The 25,279-nt window shown below is 41.4% G+C and overlaps 1 protein-coding gene across 4 annotated transcripts in view; it reads left to right on the top strand.

Annotated features, from left to right (window-relative positions):
• Nucleotides 1-25,279, top strand: part of HTR4 (5-hydroxytryptamine receptor 4) — a 179,318-nt gene that overhangs the window by 145,669 nt on the left and 8,370 nt on the right. For 2 of the 4 annotated variants that reach the window (XM_065935890.1, XM_065935872.1), the window contains one exon: nucleotides 1,895-1,985. The exons of the other annotated variants lie outside the window; for them this stretch is intronic. In XM_065935890.1, the coding sequence (XP_065791962.1) occupies nucleotides 1,895-1,985 (91 nt within the window). Of the gene's footprint in view, nucleotides 1-1,894; nucleotides 1,986-25,279 lie in introns of those variants that run through there. 4 annotated transcript variants of the gene reach the window in all.

Here is a 25,279-nt window from a genome sequence, read left to right as displayed (position 1 = left end):
TTCTTTCTTCCTTTCTCTTCAGTGAATCTTTCTTTTAATAGATATGTTCAGTGAATAAAACAGAGGAAAATACAAGGGGTATGTAAAGACATGAGGTTGCATTTTGAGTTTTTCTAGGGAGCTCATGCTTGAAAATGGCATGTGAAAAATCTGAACGAAGGAAAATATAACTAAGGATGAATCAATAGCTATGTTCAGAGCAAGTAGAAAACCCAAAAATAGTTAGCTTTCATTATTTAGGGAAGAAATCTTACATATTCTGCTTCAGTAAGAATAGTCTTCCAACTGGAAAGAAGAGAACATCACAGGGAGAAAGTTGCTGCCTGAGATTTATGGAAAGCTTTTAACTGTCTCTGAGCCAAGATGTATTATTAATATTTCTCAGGGGATTAAAGGAACTGATTGATGAGACCTCTGACTGGTGCTCTTTTGTGGATTCAGGGTTTGATAGCAGCCCAGAGATCAGTAAATATTGCCCTAGTTCTTAAAGAAAGAATAACGTAGACTCCAGAAACTGTAGCCTCACAACTTGAAATAGACCTTACCAAAAATTGAAAACAGTTATTACACAAATGGTATGTATGCAAGAGTCAGTGTTGTCTCATTAAAAAATAATTCATGTTAACTCGTTTCATTATCTGTTAGGACAGACTTACTGCTTGACAGTGACATTTCAGCAAGGCATTGCAAAAAGCCTTCCATAGGTGGGTCCATTCTCAGGCACACTGATGATTACCCATTTGCTGGGAGGCTAGTCTGTATTGGGGTTCCACAGGGTTCTGGTTTATCCCTGTGTGATCAATAGTTTTTTTTTCTCTTGACTGAAAATTAAATATCTAAAAGGCAAATGATACTAAACTGAAAGATCTAGGTAGCAATAGTTACCTGATCTTCTTTTTTTTTGCATGTTTTTAAAAATTTATTTATTTATTATAATCAGAGGCTAATTACTTTACAATATTGTGGTGGGTTTTGCCATACATTGACATGAATCAGCTACGGGTATACATGTGTCCCCCTATCCTGAATATCTGATCTTCTTATGTGCTTGTAGAAGCCTTAAAGTCTCACTTGAGTCAGTGCTAAATAATCCTATCTTGAATGTTGAAATTGTTATGATTTAGAAGGATCTCAATTGACTAAAATGATACCAAATCAATAAAATGAAATTAAACTGAGACAACTGTAATGTCCTATATTTTGGCAAAATAAGTGAATGAGTAAATAAATAAATATACATATAAATAAAAATTGCACCCGTGTAGTAAAGAACCACAGGAATTGACAGCTGTTTGTATCAAAAAAGATAAAACCTGGCAATTAACTGAACATGTAGCCAATAGAATATTATCATTGTCAGAAATGAACTTAATGTTAATCACATCCATAGAAGTAAACTAAATTGATGAAAAGTTTGTGACATAAATCAGATTCACTATGTAGATTTGGGCTCTTTCCTGGTTCTGTATTCCAAGAGAGATAATTTTAATAAGGATTGTGTTTAGAGGACAGTGACTATTATGGGCAATCATCTGGAAACCATAATATATAATGAACTATTAAAGAAAATGGAAATGTGTAGCCTGGAGAAGAGAAAACTTGGGGGATATAATTAGCAGAGAGAAGAATTTTGAGTGGGCCTGGAGGGCATAGTAGTTCCACTAGGTAGAAGCTGTAGGAAGGCTCATTTTGGCAGAACATTAATAAGCTATTTCCAATAACTAAAGTTGCTCAAAAATAATGTGGCCTGGTGGGTCAGGGGAGATTCTTAAGCAGGGGCTAAACAACCACCCGTCTGCATGGCACGAGGGGCTTTCCTGCAGTGGGTGGGTTCTTGCCCCAGACTGTCTGTCCATTCCAACTCTGAGGTTCTGTGATCTTCTCCCCTCTCTAGGGATGCAGTGGAATGTGGTGGCCAATGGGAGAGTCAGTCCCACCCCCCAGCAAGTTCTCCTTTGGTGGCTGCACAGCCCAGTGACACTTAGGCCCCTGGGGCAGTGACCCTGAAGACAGCCATCCCTCCGGGAGAGGGCCAGGTCCTAAGCTGCTGCTTGTGCATGACTGCACCCGGTGTCCTCTTCACCCAGCATTCCATCTGTTGGTGCAGGCGCCCTGTGCCCATCGAGCTTTTCCTCCAGGATTCCAGCAGGTGGCAGGGGACCGGATGGCCCCCTAGTTCACTGGGAGGCTCTTCTCCAGAGATCCCCCTGGAAGGGATCATTTTGTTTCCTAGCACTCCCTCTTTCCAGCCTCATAGTCACCCTTGCCTCATAGTCTCTGTTGTCCCCAGTATATACCCTTACTATGCCTGGTTTGTCTTGCTCATGTTCCAAACATGATCACTCACTGTGTCCTATCTCAATCATAGACGTTTCCAAATATTCCTTCTTTGCTGTGCCTGCTCACATGCACTGCCAAAACACATCCTCCCCGCGCCTGCCTTGGTCAGAGTTCTGTTCCAAAAGCACACATCTCTTGCTTGTTCGTGTCTGTCACAGCCATGTTCAGACTACTCACTGGCTCATCTCTGTCCTGCTCTATGCCAGACACTAATACACTTTCCACCAGAGTCTGGGTCCAACTGTGCGTCTTCCCGTGTCCGTCACAGACTTCTACTTGCTCTTTCTTATGTCCGTGTCAGTCCTTCTCTTCAGGACATGCTCCAATTATTCACCATGGAAGAAACAGGTTTTCAGAGGAAAACCATTTCTGCAGCAACCTCGGAGGGAAGCAGAAGATAGACGGCTCCCCATCAGTCCCATGGCCTCAAGCCCTCCTGCTATGAGATGCTCACTTTCCTAGAACAAACCATTTCCTCGAGAGCCTTGGGCAGGATCAGCAGCATCATAGTGTTTATTAAAAGATTTTGGAATCTTTCTCGTGAGCTTGTGGCAAAGTCCTTGGTACCAATTTATAACCCTTGAATCTGGCCTTGCTGCTTCCAAGGGAGAGAACTGTTGGAGGCTCACGCTGCCAAGACTTGTCACTCACTGCAGTTTCCCCAGGTGGAGGAGCAGGACCAAGCAGTGCTCAGGGTGGAAAAACGGCACTTCACTTGAAGCCAGAGGACCTAGATTCCAGCTCTGGCTCCACTTCTAACGTGGTGTGAGACTGTGACCCATGCCCTTCCTTCCCTGTACCTTACTTTCTTCATCTATCAACTGAAGTTTGGACCAGGGGATCTCTATGATTCCTTTCTGTTTCTATGACAACAGGATGCTGCTATAGCCATCAGCTACCTCGAAAAGGTGTGACCTGCCTGCCTTTTGACTTTGTTTCAAAGGAACTAGCCGCCTCATCTGGGCCTTCTAGAACTTTGACCTTGCCAGCTTTGCCCTTCAGATAAACCTGGATGTTTTTCATTCAAAACTGAGTTCACAGCTCTTGCCACCTGTCCCAGAGTGAAGGTCCCAGGGAGGTAAACACCACCACATCCCAGAGCCCTGTGAGGTGTCCACTTTGGTCTTGGCTGTGGTTTGATAGCATCTCAGGACTTCATCATACTGTCCTTGTTCCTTCTGTTTAAGAAGTCAGGTATCATTTCCACTGATGTTTACTTTATTTCTGGAATTGCACCAGCCTGGAAGAGACTTTGGAATGAGAAAGAAGAGATTGCCATCAAACAATCCAAATGCAAAAAAAAAAAAAAAAAAAAAAATTCTGTGTCCTGCAGAGGCTTACAATTTTTTTTTTTTTTTTTTTTTTTTTTTTTGTGGAGAAAACCACTTGTTAGGGAACAGGAAAAGACTCTAACGAGAAATGTGACTTGGAACTGCCAAATGCTGTTAAGAAAGTTGCGCCATGCTGAAATGCTCCTGGTGTGGCCTGGGGTTGTCACTGATCAGTGGGAGCAGATTCATCTGGGGACCTAGTCTCATCATATGTGAAGAAAGTCTGTCTAAATCCTGTCTTGTACATTGACTTTGGACGGACCAACTGCCTATGTTTTTTAAGTCACTGTCCCTCTGCCGTTAACAAGATTGGAGCTTAGGAGGCAGCCCCCTTTAGGAGGATGATCCTCCTCTAATACAAAGGAGAGATCAGCAAGGTTTTGAACCGCAAGGCCCTGAACCTGGCAGTGAAACTCACACTATATCTGTTGGGCTGCTGCCCACACTGTCCACGACTTCCATGAACGTGCAGTAAGGAGGAGGAAGAAGAGAAGCTGCACGGGCCCTGAATCAATCGCTGTGATTTACTGTGTGACCGTGAACTAGTAACTGTACCTCTCTGGCCTCAGAAACAATCTCTCCTGCCTCCTTCATGAAGCTGTTGTGGAGATAAATTAGATAATATTTGTGAAGATGTTCTGTAAATCATAAAATGCCATTTTGTTTACTATCACTTTGAATTACTTTGAGTGCTCCTGGGTAGTCAAAGGCTAAGAATTTCTTCACCAAGAGATGGACCAGTTTAGAGAGTGAGCTTTCTATACTGAAAAACAATATCAAGGGATGATCTTTTTGGGGATCCATTCTCCCAAATTTAGCCTTCTGCATTTGATTATTCTAGGCTACCCAAAACACACCAACACTGCAAATTTGTGCATCACAAACACTCTCATTTGAAGGGATTTTGTTGTTCTCAAAGTAAAGAGGTAGGTAGAGAGAGATGAGGACTACAGTCTAAATTTTGTGATAATGAGCCTAATTTTTCATGTACCTTCAGAGTCACATGGAATAAATTCATATACCTTTTTGCCATGAAAACATTTATGTAGACAAAGATTTGGGTCATTGAATTTGTCCCCATCCTGTTAATTCTCTCTCTATATATATATATATAATATATATATATGAAGAGAACCTTCCAACATGAATTAAATCATGAATGATAAGCTGATAATGTTATATAAAGAGTCTACTGAGATACTGAAGCAAATAATTTTGAGATTTTTTAAAATCTGATAGTCTTTGTAAATTATTGTTAATTATCACTTAGTGTTATCTAGATAGTACCTTCATTTTGTTTACATTTTTAATAAAGCAGAGTTACAAGTGGGGCCACTCATGCATTATCCAGCAAACTAAGTCCCCTTGTGTAATCAACATATAAAGTACATGTGTGTCCATTATACAGAACATGGGATTTAAATATATATCTTCAAAGACTTGCAAGTTTTAATGATGATCATATTTTGGTTTTATGAAATTGTTACTTATACATATGATTTATTTTAAGCCAAAGCTTTGAAGTACTAGGACCCCTGATTCTAATTTGTTCCTATACCCTTGGCTTTATGATGCAATTCACTTTTTGATGCAGTTCCCAAGAATATGTTCTAGGAAAAGCAGGAGCCTTGTTTTTTTAATTGATAAATTCTATTTATTGATAAACATTAATAAAATACATATGTTTATATTTGTGCATTCTTTACATGTTATAGAATTACATATGGAGGGAAATCTAATGTCTTAAAACTATTAGGAGAATTTTGAGTATACAATAAAATGCCAAAGTCAATCCCATGCCTCAGTTCTCTGCAACTTCTCTGTTATCTCATAGCCCAACTCACCCCTCAGAAGCTTTGGATGTTTGACCCTGGAGAATTTTCTGTCTCAAGCATCAGGCTCTCTTCAAGGTAAAGACAGAAGCCTAGGACTCCTAGATAATGTGATATTGCCTGTCTGCCTGTCACCTTTGTCAGTCTCAAGTACTAAGACATATCTCTCTTACATGGGTCATCCCACGAAGGGCATGGGGAAGGCTTCAGTTCAGCCACTCTCAGGGCATACACCATAGGAGCCATTCAAGTCAGTGTGGCGGTTATAGTGTATATTCACTGGTCTTGAATTGAGGTTGTTAATCATGTGCCTCCTCTTTCTGTGTCATGAACAACTCAGGATTCTGGAGTTCCTGGAATCTGAGGTCCAGAATTTAAGTCAGTGAAATTCAGGTCCTAACTGTTCTGAGAATGGGGTGATGGAAAGACCCCCATCAGCAGTCAGGGGCAGTGTACTCACCCCAGTTCTTCTGTTTAATCCTTGGGGCCACCATCATCTCACATATGAAATGCAGAGGGTGGGCAAGAATTAGGTTTTCAAATAAAAGCTCTTTCTTCATACACAAAATTTACCTGGAACTCCATTGCAATAGCTTGAAGTAGGATGGAGAACAGGTGTAGGATGGAGAACAGGTATATCTGGGTTTCCTCATCTCTACTCATTGCGATCCATTGCTGGAAGGAGATTTCTTGACATCTAAAAACCTTAAGAAGCTGGATAAGGCACTCTCCACTGAAAGTCTGTGATGGTGCTTGGCTTTTGCTTCCTTCTTTATTTTTCTAAAACATTTGTAAGATTCCTGTGAGCCGTTTTTTCTGATGACTTTCCTCAGAATCACACTTGTCAGATTTTATTTTTTGGGGCTCCAAAATCACTGCATATAGTGATTGCAGCCATGAAATTAAAAGATGCTTACTCCTTGGAAGAAAAGTTATTACCAACCTAGATAGCATATTAAAAAGCAGAGACATTACTTTGCCAACAAAGGTCCATCTAGTCAAGGCTATGGTTTTTCCAGTGGTCATGTGTGGATGTGAGAGTTGGACTGTGAAGAAAGCTGAGCACCGAAAAGTTGATGCTTTTGAACTCTGGTGTTGGAGAAGACTCTTGAGAGTCCCTTGGACTGCAAGGAGATCCAACCAGTCCATCCTGAAGGAGATCAGTCCTGGGTGTTCATTGGAAGGACTGATGCTGAAGCTGAAACTCCAATACTTTGGCCACCTCATGCGAAGAGTTGACTCATTGGAAAAGACCCTGATGCTGGGAGGGATTGGGGGCAGGAGGAGAAGGGGACGACAGAGGATGAGATGGCTGGATGGCATCACTGACTCGATGGACATGAGTTTGAGTAAACTCCAGGAGTTGGTGATGGACAGGGAGGCCTGGCATGCTGCTATTCATGGGGTCTCAAAGAGTTGGACATGACTGAGCAACTGAACTGAACTGAACTTATTTGCAGAACCTCTTCCTCCATGAAGAAAAGGCCTCATCTCCTGAAACATCCATCAAGAATGGCCACCTGAGCCTTCATCTCCTGTGAAGCATCTGCTGTGTCAAGGCAGAGAACTATCAGTAAGTTACTATGGGCCAGGCTTTATGGGAAGTATTTTAACTGAAACTCTACAAGGTAGGTATCATTTTTCCATCACATGGAAGTTAGCCTGGAATTTCCCCAAGAACAAAGAGATTATTTAGAGCCAGAAATGGGGAAATGGAACCCAGACCCTGCCAAGTGTAGCCTTTCTCCCCAGTGTCACTAGCTGAGGGGACTCGACCCACCTGATACCTGTTCTCTTTAGCAACAAGAACCATCCTTAACACAGATAATTCTCTTCTTGTCTTTTTCCTTTTGTCTCCCTTATTTCTCCATGAAGTGTTGCTTACATTTATAGCGATTTTTCATTTATTTCACGTATGTTAATTCCAGTGAAAGTGAAAGTGTTAGTCACTTAGTCATGTCTGACTCTTTGTAACCACATGGACTGTATAGCCTGCCAGGCTCCTCTAGCCATGGGATTCTCCAGGCAAGAGTCTCTTCTCTAGTGAATCTTCCTGACCCAGGGATTGAACCTGGGTTTCCAGAATTGCAGGAAGATTCTTTACCATCTGAGTCACCAGGGAAGCCATGCTAATCCCAAATAGCACATAACTGGAAGTTAAAAAGTCAATTATTATCTAGCCAGAAAGTGATTTCCTATAAAACTATTCATTTCATCAGAAATAAAAGGAAATTGAATCTGGTTATGTAATCAGTAGATTTTTCTCATGCATTTTTTAAATCTTCATCCTACTTACATCATCGTTCTACAACTGATGCTATCACCTTCGGACTGGGGAGTTAGGCTATAAACACAACTTCGAGCATGCCGTTTCTCAGATCAGAACCTCCAAAGGACTCCTCCAATGAACTGTCCACAGAGTTCTCTAGGCCAAAATACTGGAGTGAGTAGCCTTTCCCTTCTTCAGGGGATCTTCCTGACCCAGGGCTTGAACCCAGGTCTCCCGCATTGCAGGCGGATTCTTTACCAGTTGAGCCACAAGGGAAGCCCAAAGGACTCCTCATTGTTAACCAGATCTGGGCTGCCCGTAGTTTTCTAAGTCTATCAGAGTTTTGCCTACAGTTACTTCTCTTTATACATAGTTATATCCCTACAAAGCGAACCGTCTGCTCTGTGTTCCCTTACATGCTCTTCACATTTTCATCTTCAGTTTATTGATTCTTCTATTCTTTCCCTTGGGCATGCATCTCTTAGCATCTCTTATATGGTCTATCTCAAATACCACCTTCTACTTGAAGTCTCTTCCAGCCTCCAAGACTGTGAGGTTTTTTCATCTATTTCAGCCCCTGAAGCACTTTATTTGTGCTCCTATAACTTTTTTCTGTGCTTCTCAGTGTGGTTTGTATTGTTCGTTGCTCACCTGTGTCCTACTTGTTCTGAACCCATGGACAGGAGCCCGCCAGGCTCCTCTGTCCATGGGATTTCCCAGGCAAGAATACTGGAGTGGGTTGCCATTTCCTTCTCCAGGGGATCTTCCAAACCCAGGGATCAAACCTGGGTCTCCTGCATTGCAGGCAGACCCTTTGCCATCTGAGCCACCAGGGAAGCCCTCATGGTTCATTAATGATTCCTATTCAGAGCTTCCCTTCCAGAGTCCAGATTTTGAGCTCCTTGAGGACAAGAGCCAATTCTTTTCAATTATCATTTTTTTCACCTTTTTCTTGTGCCCAACACAGGTTTTTATGCACTGAAGCTTTTCAATAAATTCATTGAATTTACTTATTTGGAAGAACTTGCTTTTGTTTATAGCATTTGCACTGCACATCCTGCTTAGCTCTTTCAACCTGCAAATCTCACTGCTCCTCTGCTGTTTAATTCTCCATCCACTGCAGTAGCTGCAGCTTTCTGATAAGAAGAAAATTTTCCTGTGACCATTTTGAATAAAATCAAGATTTTATCATATTTCTTGCAAGTAGCAGAAGACTAGAGTTTTAAAATACCATTATTTCCATGATTTATGGCAAGCTTCCCCCCCCCCCCCTTTTTTGGTTCATGTCTGCCTGTTGAAAAAAAACTTGAGCTTAAAGTTTTGTATTTATAGAACATGGTGGTGAATCAGACTGAAGTGTGAGTTACTTGACATTGTATAATCCTAGAGAGCGTTGGCTACCGTTTCACCTGTAATGCCATTTATTGACACAGCACAGAGAATGGAGTGAATGTTGGATGGTCCAGGCCAAGGATGTGGGAGTTGTCCAGGCTAGGATATGATACAGCATGCTCAAGACATGTCAGGAAATGTGTCCTTTTCTCCCAGCATCCTAACTTACTGTATGACTCTCCACATGTCCCTGCCTCTATCTACCTTCAGTTTTGTATATATAAATTGAGAAGCATTTTGTGGTTAAGAGCTTGGGCTTTGTCATTAGATAGACATGGGCTTAGATTCAGGCTTTTCCAGTTACTAACTGTACATCACTTTGAGAAAGCTCGTGACTCTCTGGCATCTGTTTCTTCTTAGTGGAGGGATAAGGATAGCCCATCCTGTAGGGTGTTGTTGTGAGGTTCAGTGGGTTAAAGCTCATAAACAGTGGAGCATAGTCCCTGGCATATACACTCACTGAAGTGTACCTGTTACTATTAGTACTCTGATTCCATGACATTTGAAATTCTGAAGCTGCGTGTAGAGACATATGGAAAGGAAGTTGAGAAACCAGGGGTGGGGAAGTGGTGAAAGTGGCAAGCAGTGGTTATTTCTATGTCAGGTATCTAATCCAGAAAAGGGCAGACTGTGAACACTATTCAGGAGAAGCTGGAGATGATAAGATATTTGGTTACAGAGTCAGAGAAGATTTATATCATGTGCGTAGGCAGGAAACAGAGTTTAGTTGATTCAGTGTCTTATTATGGAAAGCCTAAAATGTCTCTTCATTTTCTCCAGCTCATGAGTTTCCTAAGCAGTAGCTGCACTTTACCTTTTAAGATGGTAAAGGGACACAACTTTATTGAGCACCTAAAATATGTCAATATTATTTTGAGGCTTTACATGTATTATAGCATTTAATTCTCAAAAATAGTATTGACTATATTGAATCCTTCCCAAGTTGCCAGCTGAGTTGCCTTGGATGAGTTAATTAACTTCTCTGAGTCTCAGTTTCTTCATGAGTAAAATAGAGGTGTTAATGCTACCTGACTTATGAGGTTATATAATTTAAATTAAATTTTATATATGATAGCAATTATAATACTACCAGGCAGATAATTGGTATTTTATTATTATTTTCATTGTCATTTTATATAATAATCCATTTTATGGATAACTGAAATGAGGCTGAGGGTGACTAAGTTTCTGAACCTAGGTTATACAAGTAATAAGAGCAAAGCCAGGATACGAGCATAGAGTTGTCTATCCTAAGAGTTCAGAGTTCATACTCTGTTTTTCTGCCTATGTAGAAACAATGTCATCAAACTTTAAAGAGACCCTCCTTCCAAAACTAGACGACGTTTTATAATATGTCTGGGTATCTTGGTAGCCTGGATGGATAGTCTTTTAAATTGGTCTAGAGCCTTTGATAAAAGGTCAGACATTATCTGTGTTTTTAAAATACTTGGTTGAGATCACATAATTCAATTTCGATTGAGTCTTTCTCAGTATTGAATGTCATTGAAGGGTTATATTATTTCATTCCAGCCTTGGTCCCCTGAATTAGCATGGTAATCATTAGAATATAGTCTTCTTGTCAGCAGGGTCCAAATGGGGGCCCATATGCCATTGCTTGATGATGAAATTCTTGGTCAGAACACAGGACCCTCCCCCCTACACCCCATATTCATTCTCTGAAGCCTTATAGCAATCTCTCTTTATCATCCTCAGGAACTTGCTACGGAGGAGACTGTGAGTCATCCATTACTAAGGCTTTGTGAAAGGGAAGTCAAGCCAGGGATTCATAATTTCAAGTGAAAAGCCCCTGGATGACTGAGCCAAGGCACCATTTCTAGTGAACCTTTCGTACCAGCTGGCCAGAGAGTGGGCAGTTGGTCAAGGGGATGTGAGTCAATGGAAGGAACCAGGAAAGAGTGGTTTTATCAGGGTTACCCTTATTACTGCATCTCCTCATCTCAATGCAAAGCCTTCCGGAAGCATTGAGTTATAAAAGTAAAATGCCAAAGTCATTCCAGAATTCTGTCTCATCTAATAGAAGCCCTCTCACTAGCAGTCTCTGTTTATTTTCTAATTTCCTGGCATTTATTTTCTATTTAAACCTTCCTTTGTAACTGATGGTTTCACTTGTGATAGCCTATGTGAAAAAAAAAAAAAAAGGCAAGAATTCTGATCCCACTGTGAGTCACCAGCTGGGTGACTTCTGGCAAGCCACTTCCCTTCTGGGTCCCAAATTTCTCATGAGACAAATTCTGTAGCCCACCTCACAGATACCGAACTTTATTTATTCACTTGACAAAGGTTTTTGTGCTGTTAGAGGAGAGAGAAACAAATCAATTTTTTTTTTTTTTTTTGCACGGGCCTTTAATGGCTATAATATTAGTAGTCAGGGAAAGACACAGTTACAAAAACTAGAAAACCAGCAAAAAGTGATGTTTGGTGAGGTTAATTAAGACACAATATTCTTTCTAAAATATATAGGAATGGACAACAAATGCAGAGTAATATTATTATTAGTAATCCAGTACTAAATGCTAGCTAAGTGCTAGTAATGGGGGGAGAAAAGATCTCTGGGCTTGTTATGACACCCTCTGTGACCCTGATCTCAAGGGCAAAGGAAAAATGGAAGAGGCCCTGATGCTGCATTTTGTAGCTGTTTTTACCCTGATAGTTTCTCTGAGTGTTGGTCACTCACCCAGCATCATACTGTCAGGGACATCTGGAAAACCTAGCACTGATCACTATGCACTGGCAGGTTTTATCTTTCCCTTTTCCTCATCAGGTGGAAACTACACTGCATCAATTTTATTGTAGTCCTAACAGTTAGGGTATAATAAAACTCTTTTGAGAGTCTGATATAATCTATAGCCTTTCCCTTAGAAATCTGGAAAGAATTTTGAATACATTTCCAAGAAGTTTGCTTATTCCCTGAAGTAAAAACCCAAGGTTAAAATGAAAATCTCCACTTTGTTATAAGACTGTATTGGTGGATACAGCAGTATTAACTTGATGAAGTCACAGACTCATCCTTATTGTCCTGTTTCTGGCTAGTGATGTATGTATCTCTAAGTCATAAGTAGAGTCTCCAAGTGCCATTATTGTCAACAGAACAATTCATTGTGAAGATCATATTTCTTTACATAATATCTTTCCCCCAAATAGTTCTATGGAAATGATCTCATAAATTGGTATAGATTCCCTATGAGCTAAACCAAAGAATATGTCATTGCCTTCATTTACAGACTCAAACACAAGGTCTAGAGAATTTGAGCAAATGGTTGAGATCTTGGTTAATTGCTGAATCTAATCAGAAATCTTTCACTCAATAGAGATTTATGGCATGCCTACTACATGTTAGGCACTGTACACAGCACTGGGTCTGCTAAACCTCAGACTGTTATCTTGTCCCAAAGACAAGATACAGGGAATTTGTTCAAATAGGGAAAAGCCTGTTCTCTTTGGAAATTGACTGGGATGAGTATAGTGTCCCTAACTCAGCGATAATATCTTACATTTTAACAGCATATGTGAAAGCAATAGAGTGTGGATTAACACACTTTATGAAAGCCAATAAAACTGAATTAGAATCCTGATTTCAATGACTTAAGTACTTGAATATTTTGAGCATTAGTCTCTTTATCTTTAAAATTGAAGTTATATCTAGAGCAAAGGTCATCAAACTATGGTGGGCCACATCCAGCCATTGGCCTATTTCTGTGTAACCCTTGAGACAAGAATGATTTTACATTTATAAAAGGGTATGAAAACTCAACAATAACAAGAACTAAACAGACTTCCCTCTCAGAAAAAAAAACAAAAGAGAAGAATATGCAACAGAAATGGCATGTGGTCCCCAAAACTAAAATTCTTACATCAAGCCTTTTATAGAAAAATTTTGCCAACTCCTGTTGAATCAGAATGCCTGTGTTTGGATCCTTGTGGCCTCTTTCCACCAGCTTAATCTTGAGCAGATTACCCAACTGAGGTGTCCAATTTTTCTAATATGTGTCAATTTGTTGTTGTTCACTCAGTCATGTCCAACTCTTCGCGACCCCGTGAACTGAAACATGCCAGGCTTCCCTGTCCTTCACCGTCTCCCAGAGTTTGCTCAAACTCATGTCCATCGAGTCGGTGATGCCATCCAACCATCTCATCCTTTGTCAAACCTTTCTCCTCCCGCCTTCAGTCTTTACCACTAGCACCACATGGGAAGCCCCGCAAAATGAGATAATCACACATAACATTACCACCTAGAGATACATCACATTATTCAGTCTCTCAGTTGTGTCCGACTCTTTGCGGCCCATGGGCTGCAGCACACCAGGCCTCCCTGTCCATCACCAACTCCTGGAGTTTACTCAAACTCATGTCCATTGAGTCGGTGAGGCCATCCAACCATCTCATCCTCTGTCGTCCCCTTCTCCTCCTGCCTTCAATCTTTCCCAACTTCAGGGTCTTTTCTAATGAGTTGGCTCTTTGCATCAGGTGGCCAAAGTACTGGAGTTTCATCTTCAGCATTAGGCTTTCCAATGAATATTCAGGACTGATTTCCTTTAGGATTGACTGGTTTGATCTCCTTGTAGTCCAAGGAACTCTCAAGAGTCTTCTCCAACACCACAGTTCAAAAGCATCAGTTCTTTGGCACTCAGCCTTCTTTATGGTCCAACTCACACATTCATACATGACTACTGGAAAAACCGTAACTTTGACTATACATGTGTCAGTTAGAGATAATAATAAGTACCTATTTCACATGATGTAACATGTATAAAATGCTGACACTGGAGGCCAGTATATGGTAAACAATTAAGAAATGCTAGCTATTATTATTAATATCATTATTATCACCATCATCAATTTTTCCAAAGATTTTTGTAGGGATTAAAAGAGATGTTGTCTATTAAATACCCACTAGGGTGCCCTTTCATGATAGACTGTCTGTAGATGTCAGCTAACTTTGTTATTATCATGATCATCAGCAGCAGCATTATTGTTTTCAAAACTCTTTCACATACAACATCTCATTAAAATCTCCCAACAGCCCAGTGGTTGGTGCTGTGATCTCCCTCTAATAAATGAGAAACGAAAGCACAAAGAAATGAAAAGAGAGACACTGAGCCAGAAAGAGGCAGAATATGGAATAACGTTAGATTTTGTGTTCTGGACCAGTGCATCCTCTTTCCTCACCATGTTGCCTCTCCATCAAAACATCTGAGGATCTGTTGTTTGTTAGTTTTCTCCAAATGATATACTTTGAGTCTTGGGAGCCTGACAAGGCAGGCAAACATGACTGTGTTCTTCCCTGGCAGGGCTCAGCAGACAGGAAGCTGGGATAATTGGATTCCAGCCATTCGATCTTAGGGCTGCATTTGTAACCAGCCAACTGCTGATGACCAAACCTAATGGAAAAAGCCCTGACCAAACAAACACAACCCCCCTGCAGGACCTCATTGTTAATGCTACAGAGAGTGAAATTCATCAACAGCAGCCAGATCCTATCTAATAGGTCCTATCCAGGGCAGAGGTGGCTTCAGAATGTGCCAGAACTTAGCCTCCCACTAGGGACAAGCAGAGGTCCCTAGCATAGTGAGGTAAGGAGCCAGGACATGTTTGACAGCAGGGCTGATGTAGTCAGATCAGAACTGTATTTTATTTGGCTTTGACCAGACTTGATTTGAGCAAAGTGTGCCCTCAGAGTGATGTTACAGCCAGCTGTTAAGATCGTTAGTGGTGCAGCCTCAGAGTGAGTTAATGACTGTAAAAATAGGTGATATTTCGAAGTTAGCTCATGGAAGGAGTCCCAGTCATTTCCAATAGCTTTAGCTTAGAACAACTTCAGGTCAGATGTTTTTAAGGCAGTAGATTAAAAAAACACGCTGTTGTTGGGCAGTATGTTAAGTTGTGTTTGCTGATATTGCTACTGCAAAAATAATGAAAATTACCCTTAAGAAGCTTCATTGTTGTCCCTGATGTATAGGGCAGAATATATGAAAGTACACTTTGTAGCTAAGGATTTGCCACGCTAGGGGAAGCTGTCTTTGGTTATGGCATTAAATTTTGCTTAAAAACAGCTTTGAGACTTGATCCTCAACTGTTGTCCTGAAGACATAGAGCCCTCAGTCTGAGGAAGAGAATAATATGACCTCCTTTCCCAGGGAGGATACTGCTGTGGGTCCCTACCTTGGGCCAGATACAGGCTTATCCTCTGAGCTTATGGCAAATGATTTTAAGGTATTAACTCAGTATTTGTGGATAAGACCCTGTCTAGTAGCAAAGAATTCCTCCAAGCGTAACAGAGATTGAGCTAATCAGGAAAGCCAAGGTTCTTAGTCACAGCAGGTGGCAGGAGCTATCCGGGTGTTAGAAGTACTCCCAGCCATTATCTCAGATGCCAGCTCTGTCTGACCTCTTCCCTCTATCTGCCACCAAGCATTGTCTTTTTGGCTTTGAGTTTATCTAACACCTGCTGTCAGGCAGATGGCTAACCACCAACCAATCCCCAGCCTGTCACATCCGCATCCAAACAGTAGCCAAGGCAGCCGGCACAGTGCTGTTTCCTGGGTCTGTGACCTGCCCCTGCTCTGTCCCAAGCTGCCAGGCCAAGACTCTGCCTGGACCAAATATGTTTGAATTTAAGAAAGGTAAGGCTGATCAGCTAGCATGGTCTTCTACATGTCTTGTCTGGGCAAGGGAAGGGATGTGTGATTTTTTTTCTGCTCATACTTTCACAATACCAACCTCTTGGGTTCGTGGTGGGTAAAAAGTAAAATGATGTATGTCAAAGGCTTTATAAGATCATGGTCTACAGTACAAATGTAAGGGAAAATCTCTGTATATAAAAATGTAGATTCAGCTGGGCGAGGTCTTACATTAATACTCCAGCCCGTAAAAATTCAAACAGCCAGAGGTCACAGGAAAACTATTCAGCAAGGCTGACATGGACACGGGACAGGGAATAAGGTCTTTAAGACATTTTATAAAATTTATGAAAATATAAATTTTTATTTTATACTAATATTTTAAATTTCATCTTAACATTTCTGCAATGTGTAATTTTAATCTCATCCCCCATGTTTAAGTGTAATGCAGCGCAAAAAAAGTGTTTGTAAGATTATATCTTCTTCTGAGACTTTTATAAGGAAAGTTTTTTCCCCTAGAATTGCTACTATTTCAGACATATCTATAACTTACCTATACATTGCACTCCCAAAATTTGCTCATTAAGCTTGTTAAGGGTTATATCCAAGAAAAACAATATTGTTACTCACATTTAAAAGGATGTAAGAGTAATTACAGTAATTAAAAGGAGTAAGGGTAATATAAGAGTAATTAAATTTTTAATTAAGTAATTATTAAGGTCTAACGTATATTTGTAGTGTTAGTTATTTATAGTACTTTGTATTATCCTATGTATAATCTCAGCCCCACACAAATACTGGCATCTATTGAACTGTGGAAGCGCAGAGCCATGGAGTTTCTCAGCTCCTCTTGCACTCGGAAACACCCTGGCTCCTACTGTTTGAGTAGTCATACCATATATGAGTTATTGAAGTTGAAACTTTTCATAGAATAGACATAGTACTTGTTATGGTAACCCTTAGGAGAGCCTTGATTGTGAAGGATATTAAAAGCATGTCATCAGGCTAATGAAGGGCTAGAGAGAACCAGTTGAAGGAAGAAAAAGATGTGGGTCCATGTCACTGTGAAATCATGTAGTTAATGTTTGACTAGCGCAATACTGGAGAAGGAAATGGCAACCCACTCCAGTACTCTTGCCTGGGAAATCCCATGGATGGAGGAGCCTGGTAGGTTCCAGTCCATGGGGTTGCGAAGAATCGGGTATGACTGAGCGACTTCACTTTCACTTTTCACTTTCATGCATTGGAGAAGGAAATGGCAACCCACTCCAGTGTTCTTGCCTGGAGAATCCCAGGGATGGTGGAGCCTTGTGGGCTGCTGTCTCAGAGTAGACACGACTGAAGTGACTTAGCAGCAGCAGCGCAATACTGGCTAATAGTTCATGAGCACCATGCCAGGCGCGATGAGCAATATGATCATGTCTCACCATAGCTAGCTGAGGGAAATACTGTTTTTATCTCTATGGCAGATGAGGGACTGTGGTATAGGGATGTCTGAGGTTGTGAGGCTTCTAGGTAATGAAGTTGTGATTAGAATTGTGAACATTTGACTCTCAACCACCATTGTTTGGCTAATGGTCAGTAAAGTAAAAACTACTAGATGAATAAGTCATAGTTCCTTCCCACAAGAGTAATTTATCTGGAAATACGCTAAGTGTATGTACAGTTGTATTTAACAAGACACAGTAAAGGCTATCACAAAGGCAGTTTATATTGTCAAGTAAATTATAGAGGCAGAAAGGGCTATGTTTGTTTAAAAGAGGGAAAGGGAATATCATGTTGAGATGGCCAGAGATGGCTGAAAGGAGGAAGTGGCCTACCCAACTACATTCTCAAAGATTCCTCATCACGGACATACCATAGGAAGTTAGCTAAAGAAGAGGGAAGAAGGGCAAAGAGGGTATGGTCTGTGCCTTTTCATCCTTATGATGAATTATTCCCTGATAGCTCAGTTGGTAAAGAATCCGCCTGCAATGCAGGAGACCCTGGTGCGATTCCTGGGTTGAGAAGGGTTAGGCTACCCACTCCAATATTCTTTGGCTCCCCTTGTGGCTCAGCTGGTAAAGAATTTGCCTGCAATGTGGGAGACCTGGGTTTGATCCCTGGGTTGGGACGATCCCCTGGAGAAGGAAGAGGGAATTTTTTTAATCAGCTTGCTCTTAACAATTCTGACTCCAGGATCCTGGCTTTCTACCTGGCTTCTTGCCTCATGAAAAAGTGAAATTTGATGTCTTGTTGAGGGAAGAAGTGGGCAGAGCTGGTAGAGCCTTTTAGAACCTGGTGTCTTGACGGTATGAAGGAGTATTTGGATGGGGTTTCCTAATGCAGAGATTGGGGTATCTCTGGGAAATATAAGAAGCCATGCGTGGCTTTTCTTTCTTGGAATGGGACCCAGAGCTCAAGATGAGCTTCATTCCTTGCCTGATCCAGAATCTACTGGGGGCTAGTCGGATGGGGATGGGGATGGGGATGGGGAATAAGTTGCTCTAACCTTTAGAAGGGAGACTCTGTGATCAAGATGCTCACTTTAAATGTGTGTGGTTCTGTCAGAGGGCCTTGAGGTCAGATCATGGTTTTCCCTCTTTTTCCCCCCCACAAAACCATTTTAACTTTACTCAACATTATGTAACAATCAACATGACTTCCAGTGTTTTCTCAGTCTTCTCTTGGTTAAGTCTTTCTCCTTGAACTGTTTTCAAAGGTCATAGATCTGAAGCCCCCCATCCCTCTTACTAACCAGATTATTTTGGTCACATTTAAGCCTGCTTCCAAGCCTCAGTTTCCACATTAGGAAATGAGAGTTAATAGTGTCTACTTCACAAGGTTGGCTTGAATATTATGTGCAACATTATATACGGGGATGTTGTATTGGGAATATTACATAGGATGATTCATGTATGGAATACAAGACGAGGCCTGGCTAGTGATGACGAAGAGGAAAGGGAAGGAAAAAGGGTGGCTTTCTGTACATAGCTTGGCCATAATACCATAAAAGATAATTTAGAATACTTGGCTTTGGTTCTGCCTCAGATGCTAACTACCAGTTGCCCTTGAACAGGTAACTGTCCTCTCGGTGCCTGTTTTCTGACTTGGTTAATTAAGATAGCAACCTACAGTATAAACCTCCCAAGCATTTCTGTGACTCAAATGAGATTCTAGCTATAAAAGTGCTTTTCAGAGGTACTGCGTGGTATAACTGTGTTGTGCAATAATTATGGTCCCTTCCTTACCCTCCCCTAAAGGCACTTTGATTCTAGCAGAATGTTCAGCTGGGCTAAGATCACCTGTACACTAACCTTTGTGTTTTGTGTTTTTTGTTTTTTTCCCAACTTCTGTGGCTGTTCTCTGTTTCAACTAAAAGTGGCTGCTCCTCTGTCTCCAACTTTTTCCTGCTCTTCTGCAATAGACCGGTTCCTGTATAGCTCTGAACATACTCTGTAAGTCTGTCACTGTCTGTGTTGTGAGTATACCTGCATCTGTCCATTCACTTCTTCTCACAAAAGGTCCTTGGTTTCTCTTATTCTTCTGCCCTCACTGGGCCATGTTGAGTCCAGTGGACACATCACATATCATGGAAACGTCACAGTTGTTGGCTGAAGCCTGTGCAGAGGTCCTTCTGACCTGAATGTCAAAGATTCACATGGTTTGAGAGCTTTATTTTATTTTCTATTACTTAATTTTAAATATTGTTTTGGGCTTCTTCCCTGCTCTGGGCGCATAATCTTCTCAAGCCCTCTAGGAGATGAGCACTTGATCGAGCTGAATTCCACCAGTGTTAACCGTGGTCCTTGGAGGCTTTTTCCAGGCCCCAGTTCATCCTGTGTCTCCTTGGCTGTAAGTGGTGAACTCCATCTTTCTCAAACAAATGATTGTGACTAAATTTTTTTTCTTTCAGTTTTTAAAAACTCTTTTTGTTTTGAAACACTTTTGTATCTGTAGAAGAATAATAGAGGGACGTCCCTGGTGGTCCAGTGGTTAAGAAACTGCGTTGCAATTGCAGTAGTGTGCATGCGTGCATACTCAGTCATGTCTGACTCTTTGCAACCCCATGAACTATAGCCTGCCAGGCTCCCCTGTCCATGGGATTTTCCAGGCAGGAATACTGAAGTGTAGGAGATGCAGGTTTGATCCCTGGTCACAGAACTGAGGTGCCACATGCTGCAGAGCAACTAAGGTCATGCACCACATCTAGAGTCTGTGTGCCACTATGAAAGATCCTTCATGACACAACCAAGATCCTGCATGGCACAACTAAGACCCAACGCAGTCACATGAATAAGTTACTTAAAACTAATAGTACAGTGATAGTACATAGTATGCATATATACCTTGCACGCAGCTTCTCCTCATGCTAACAGTTTAAATAACCATGGGACATTCATCAAAAGCTAGAAAATTAGCATTTATCCAATACTATTAAGTGAAACACAGACTTTATTTGGATTCCCCTAGTATCAAATCAGATTTTGAATAACTTTGTTCGAAGTCATTATTTTGAATTTCCATTATTAAGTTATTTTACACTATAGTAATGACTTTGAGGGATGTTTGAAATATTTTCTTCCGCCCTGTGTGGTCCCAGTTGGTTCTGCTGTGTTGATTTTTGTAGACATTCTTATGTTTCTATTCTCTCTGCACATGTCACCTCTCCTTGTTTCCTGTAATCAGTTTATCTACAGTAGCATTACGTATTTCCCTTCTCATCCTAGTTTACAGTCTTTGCTCTGCTGTGTGTAGAAGGACGGAGCTTTCTAGAGTTGTAAGCAAACTAAGTTTACATATTCTCTGAGTGAAAAATGAGGAAGACTAGGAAAGTCCACACCTTTGGGAGAACTCTGATTACTGAGACCTTTGAAAAGAACAAACAAACCAAAGGTGTAGGTTTCTGGATAATTAAGGTCACTGGATACTGACCTTTGGATAAATGAAATGTTGCTAGTAAAAGATTCACAGGAACACATACATACAGATGTCCCCCTGGTGGTTCATTTTCTCTTGATGCCTTAGGTTTTCCTGAATTAATGGCTAGCAGCGAAAAGTCCTGTCTCCACATGTACTGTTGTTTTCTTTTCCCTCCATCCCCATTCTTTCTTTTACTCCTTGAAACCTCCTGTATTAGCCTGCTCAGTCTTCCATAACAAAATATCATAGACCAGGTAACTTAAACACCATTTATTTCTCACAATTTTGGAAGCTGGGGAGTCCAAGATTCAGGTGGAAGCAAATTTGGTTCCCAGTGAGAATCCTCTTCCTATCTTACAGATAGATATCTTGTCACTGTCCTCACATGGCAGAGAGAGAGAAACAGAGTGTGGAATGGAGAGTGTGGAGTGGGGGAATGGAGATAGAGGACTCAGTTCTTTCTTCCTCTTCTTATAAGCGCACTAATCCCATCATGGATGCCCTACCTTCTTGACCTATGCTAAACCTAATTACCTCCCAAATGTTCCACCTCCAAATACCATCATATTTGGGTTTAGACCTTTAACATATGAATTTTTGAAAAAATAAAAACATTTGGTTTATAATACGTTTCCATCCTGTACCAGCTGAGAGATATTCCTTTTTTAATCTTCAGACTCCTAGCTTCTTTGCCAGGGGGTGTCCATGGAAGTGACCGAACCCATGATGTGAGTTTTGTGTTTCTCAGTATCCTCCTCATGGAAGGATTGAATGACACAATGCCCACGATCCCTGTATTCCATGTCTACAATGACTTCCCACATTCTACTACATCCAAATCCTATGCACCCTTTAAGATCCATTCGATGCCATCTCCTTCCAGAGTCTTCTACACCACCCATGAGCATTTATAATCTGTAGGAACACAAATTATCTGCTAATGTGTGGTGTCTGATTGTACATATGTCTAGCCTCCAGACATGAAATACCCACAGCCAGAAATACTCTTAGCCTGGTTTTTTCCCAAAGAGGAATGTGTGGAGGAGATTACATCTCCCCACCCCATCCTCTGGAAGATATGGCATAGTACAGGAAAGAGTAGAAAGTGCTGTCACTACAGCAGAGATAACCTGAGTGGTGAACACACAGGGCTACTGTGAAGATCAGTGGCAGAATAGCTGCCAACATACTTTGTAATCAATATAAAATTCCAGGCAATGTGGGGGAGGGTTGTCTCATTCTGTAATCCAGTCAGTAAACATTTCTATATATTCTATGGTATTCTGCACTATATATTGTGAGCTATGTAGCAAGTATTAAAAAGAATAAGGCTGGGAAGTACTAATAGCAGAAAGGGCTTGGGATTCTACCACGCCTGGGTTTGAATCCTGGCTTTGCCAGAAGGCAATGGCAACCCACTCCAGTACTCTTGCCTGGAAAAAAAGGACAGAGGAGCCTTGTAGGCTACAGTCCATGGGGTCATGAAGAGTCGGACACGACTGAGCGACTTCACTTCACTTTTGCCATTGCTAGTTGAGTAACCTCTGGCAAATCTTAACCTCTCTGAGCTTCAGTGTTCTCATCTGTGAAATGGAAATATATGAAATAACAGTGCTAACATCATAGATTCATTGTTAGTATTAAATGCAATAACATTTTAAAGTACGCAGTGCAGGGTCTGGTACAGAGAGCTGAAAGATTGATTCTTCTTTTAATAAGATGCCGGCTCTGCCTTCCAGGAGTGTCAGGAGGCCAGACATATGTCCAATCAGACAGCTCACATTAGCAGATAATTTGTGTTCCTACAGATAGTAAATGCTCATGGGTGGTGTAGAAGGCTTCTGGACGTAGGTGGCATTGAATGGATCTTAAAGAGTGGGTAGAATTTGGATGTGGTAGAATGTGGAAGTCATTGTAGACATGAAATACAGGGATTGTGGGCATTGTGTCATTCAGAATACTTTGGCCTGTTAGTGCTAGAATTCCTAACTAAAATTAACTTTAAAAATAAGACTATCAATTTACATGATAAAAAGCTTGGTTTGGTAGAATTTGGTAGTTTTTGGATTGGTTATTTCAGTGATTCAACAGCACTGTGAAGAACCCAGATGCTTTTCCTCTGCTCTTTGCAGCCTGTTAGCTTTCATTCTAAATGATACTTTTGTGATCACAAACTAGCTGCAATAGTTCCAAACATTGCATCTTCCTCACATAATCATAACCAAGTGCTAGAAGGTAAGGTAGACTCTTACTGTACTTGTCTTTTATTCAGGAGGAAAACATTTTCCATCCCCCTAGCAGACCTTCAAGTCTTATTAATCAGAAGATCACAGTCCAAGTCCTTAGCTGTAATGCACCTGGTATTTTTGCCTATACTAGGAGACAGGTTCTGTTAGAAAGAAAAAAGAATGTGTGAACCTTTGCTTTAAATAACTCACAACGTTTACTATAGGCTGTAAACCCATTTATCCTTCCTGGAGAAAAACACAGGGAGATTTATTGAAAAGATACAGAGATGTTTCATGGATCCCCAGAATAGCAAACTCACTGGCCTTCCTGGTGACAAATGAGGAACATGGGTACTTTTAAGGATTAAGTTCCTCTTTCCATCTCTCTAAGACCATAATCTATTTCTGTTTTTTCACTGCATATCAGCTTTATTCTTTTCTCTTTCTAGATCACCTTTCTTTGCTTCTATGAACACATGAGTCAAACCTGGCTCCCCTAGGCAGCCCTTCCCATTCTCAGTTCAAACACTAAGACCTTGATAATATCTCCGTGTTCCCCAGTCACATATTTCCTGGAGATAGAAGCAGAGAACTTTGGATTCTGCTATGACCTGGAGGTGCACTTCCCTATAGCTCAGATGGTAAGGAATCTGCCTGCAATGCAGGAGACCCGGGTTCGATCCCTGGGTCGGGAACATCCCCTGAAAAGGAAATGGCAATTCAATCCAGTATTGCCTGGAGAATCCCATGGACAGAGGAGCTTGGTGAGCTACAGTCCATGGGGTTTTCACTCACTCACTAAGTGACTAACGCATGACCAGGAGGTAGAGCCTCCTGCAGGGGTGGGGACTGGTCCTTAGATTAGGGAAGAAATGGCTGGACACCACAGCCACACCTCCAGCCACAGCTGTGTGCTGTGCTTAAGAAGCACGTGTAAGAAATTGTGAGCCTGTGATAGCGTGGGGTGGGGAGACCAAGAGAGGAACACAGTTAAAGGAAACATTTCCTGTTTTGGAGTAGTTATAAATTCCTGTGTAAAAACAAACAGCTGAATTATAGGTGTGGATTTTAATCCCAGCTCCACCGATAATCAAAGAGAGGACCTGAGGCCAGGGTCCCTTAGCAAGAATATCTGTTTTCTACAGACAGAAATAAGCTAGCGCAGAGGGGAAAAACCAGGGAGCCAGGGGAGAATAGGAACCCTGGTCTATGAGGAATCCTGAAGGAGTTGGAGGTGTTTCTCCTGGAGAAGGAAAATCACAGGTGATTGAGAGCTCCATCATTAACGACATTGGCATCCCATTAGGTTTGCAGGCTAAATTCAGACCGGACACCCTTCTCAATCGGTGGGACCAGTGAGGGTGTCCTGCTCACCATTCTCTACAAGGTCCTTCTTTCTCCTCCCACTTACTGCTCCTACTTGTTCTTATGACCTGTCTTGTCTCTTCCTGAGGAACGAGCCTCCACACTGGTCTCAGTGTCCCCATTGTCCCTATTATTTCCCACAGTGCAGCCTGTATTCATTTCATTCTCCTTTACCTCAAGATTCAGCCCAACTTCCTTACCCTCAGTCCTGGAGCCTCAACTTCCTCTAAGCCTCATCTCCCAGCAACCTCATCCCTACCATGTAGGATGCTTTTAGAACAATCACCATTCCACACACTAAGGATGCCACACGTAAGTTCTTTCCTGCCTCTGCACTTCACCAAGCCCATGCCAAACCTTGAAAGCCTTCATCGTCCCCATGTCCAGGGCACCATCAGGTCCTGTGAGCCCTACCTTCAAGGTAGAACCTGAATCTGACTACTTCCCAATACCTTCACTGCTACCATCCCAAATCTCCGAGTCACTGATATCTCATCCAACCATCTCATCCTCTATTGTCCCCTTCTCCTGCCTTTAGTCTTTCCCCGCATCAGCGTATTTTCAAATGAGTCAGTTTTTCCCATCAGGTAGCCAAAGTACTGGAGTTTCAGCTTCAGGATCAGTCCTTCCAATGAATATTCAGGACTGATTTCCTTTAGGATGGACTGGTTGGATCTCCTTTCAGTCCAAGGGACTCTCAAAAGTCTTCTCCAACACCACAGTTCAAAAGCATCATTTCTTTATAGGTGCTTAGTTTTCTTTATAGTCCAGCTCTCACATCCATAAATGACTACTAGAAAAACCATAGCTTTGACTAGACAGACCTTTGTTGGCAAAGTAATGTCTCTGCTTTTTAATATTCTGTCTAGGTTGGTCATAACTTTTCTTCCAAGGAGCAAGCGTCTTTTAATTTCATGGCAGTGATTTTGGAGCCCCCCAAAATAAAGTTTGCCACTATTTCCATTGTTTCCCCATCTATTTG

The sequence above is a fragment of the Muntiacus reevesi genome, chromosome 1 (assembly GCF_963930625.1).
Source record: "Muntiacus reevesi chromosome 1, mMunRee1.1, whole genome shotgun sequence".
Classification (NCBI taxonomy): Eukaryota; Metazoa; Chordata; class Mammalia; order Artiodactyla; family Cervidae; genus Muntiacus; species Muntiacus reevesi.
This window is presented reverse-complemented; position numbering and strand designations above follow the sequence as displayed.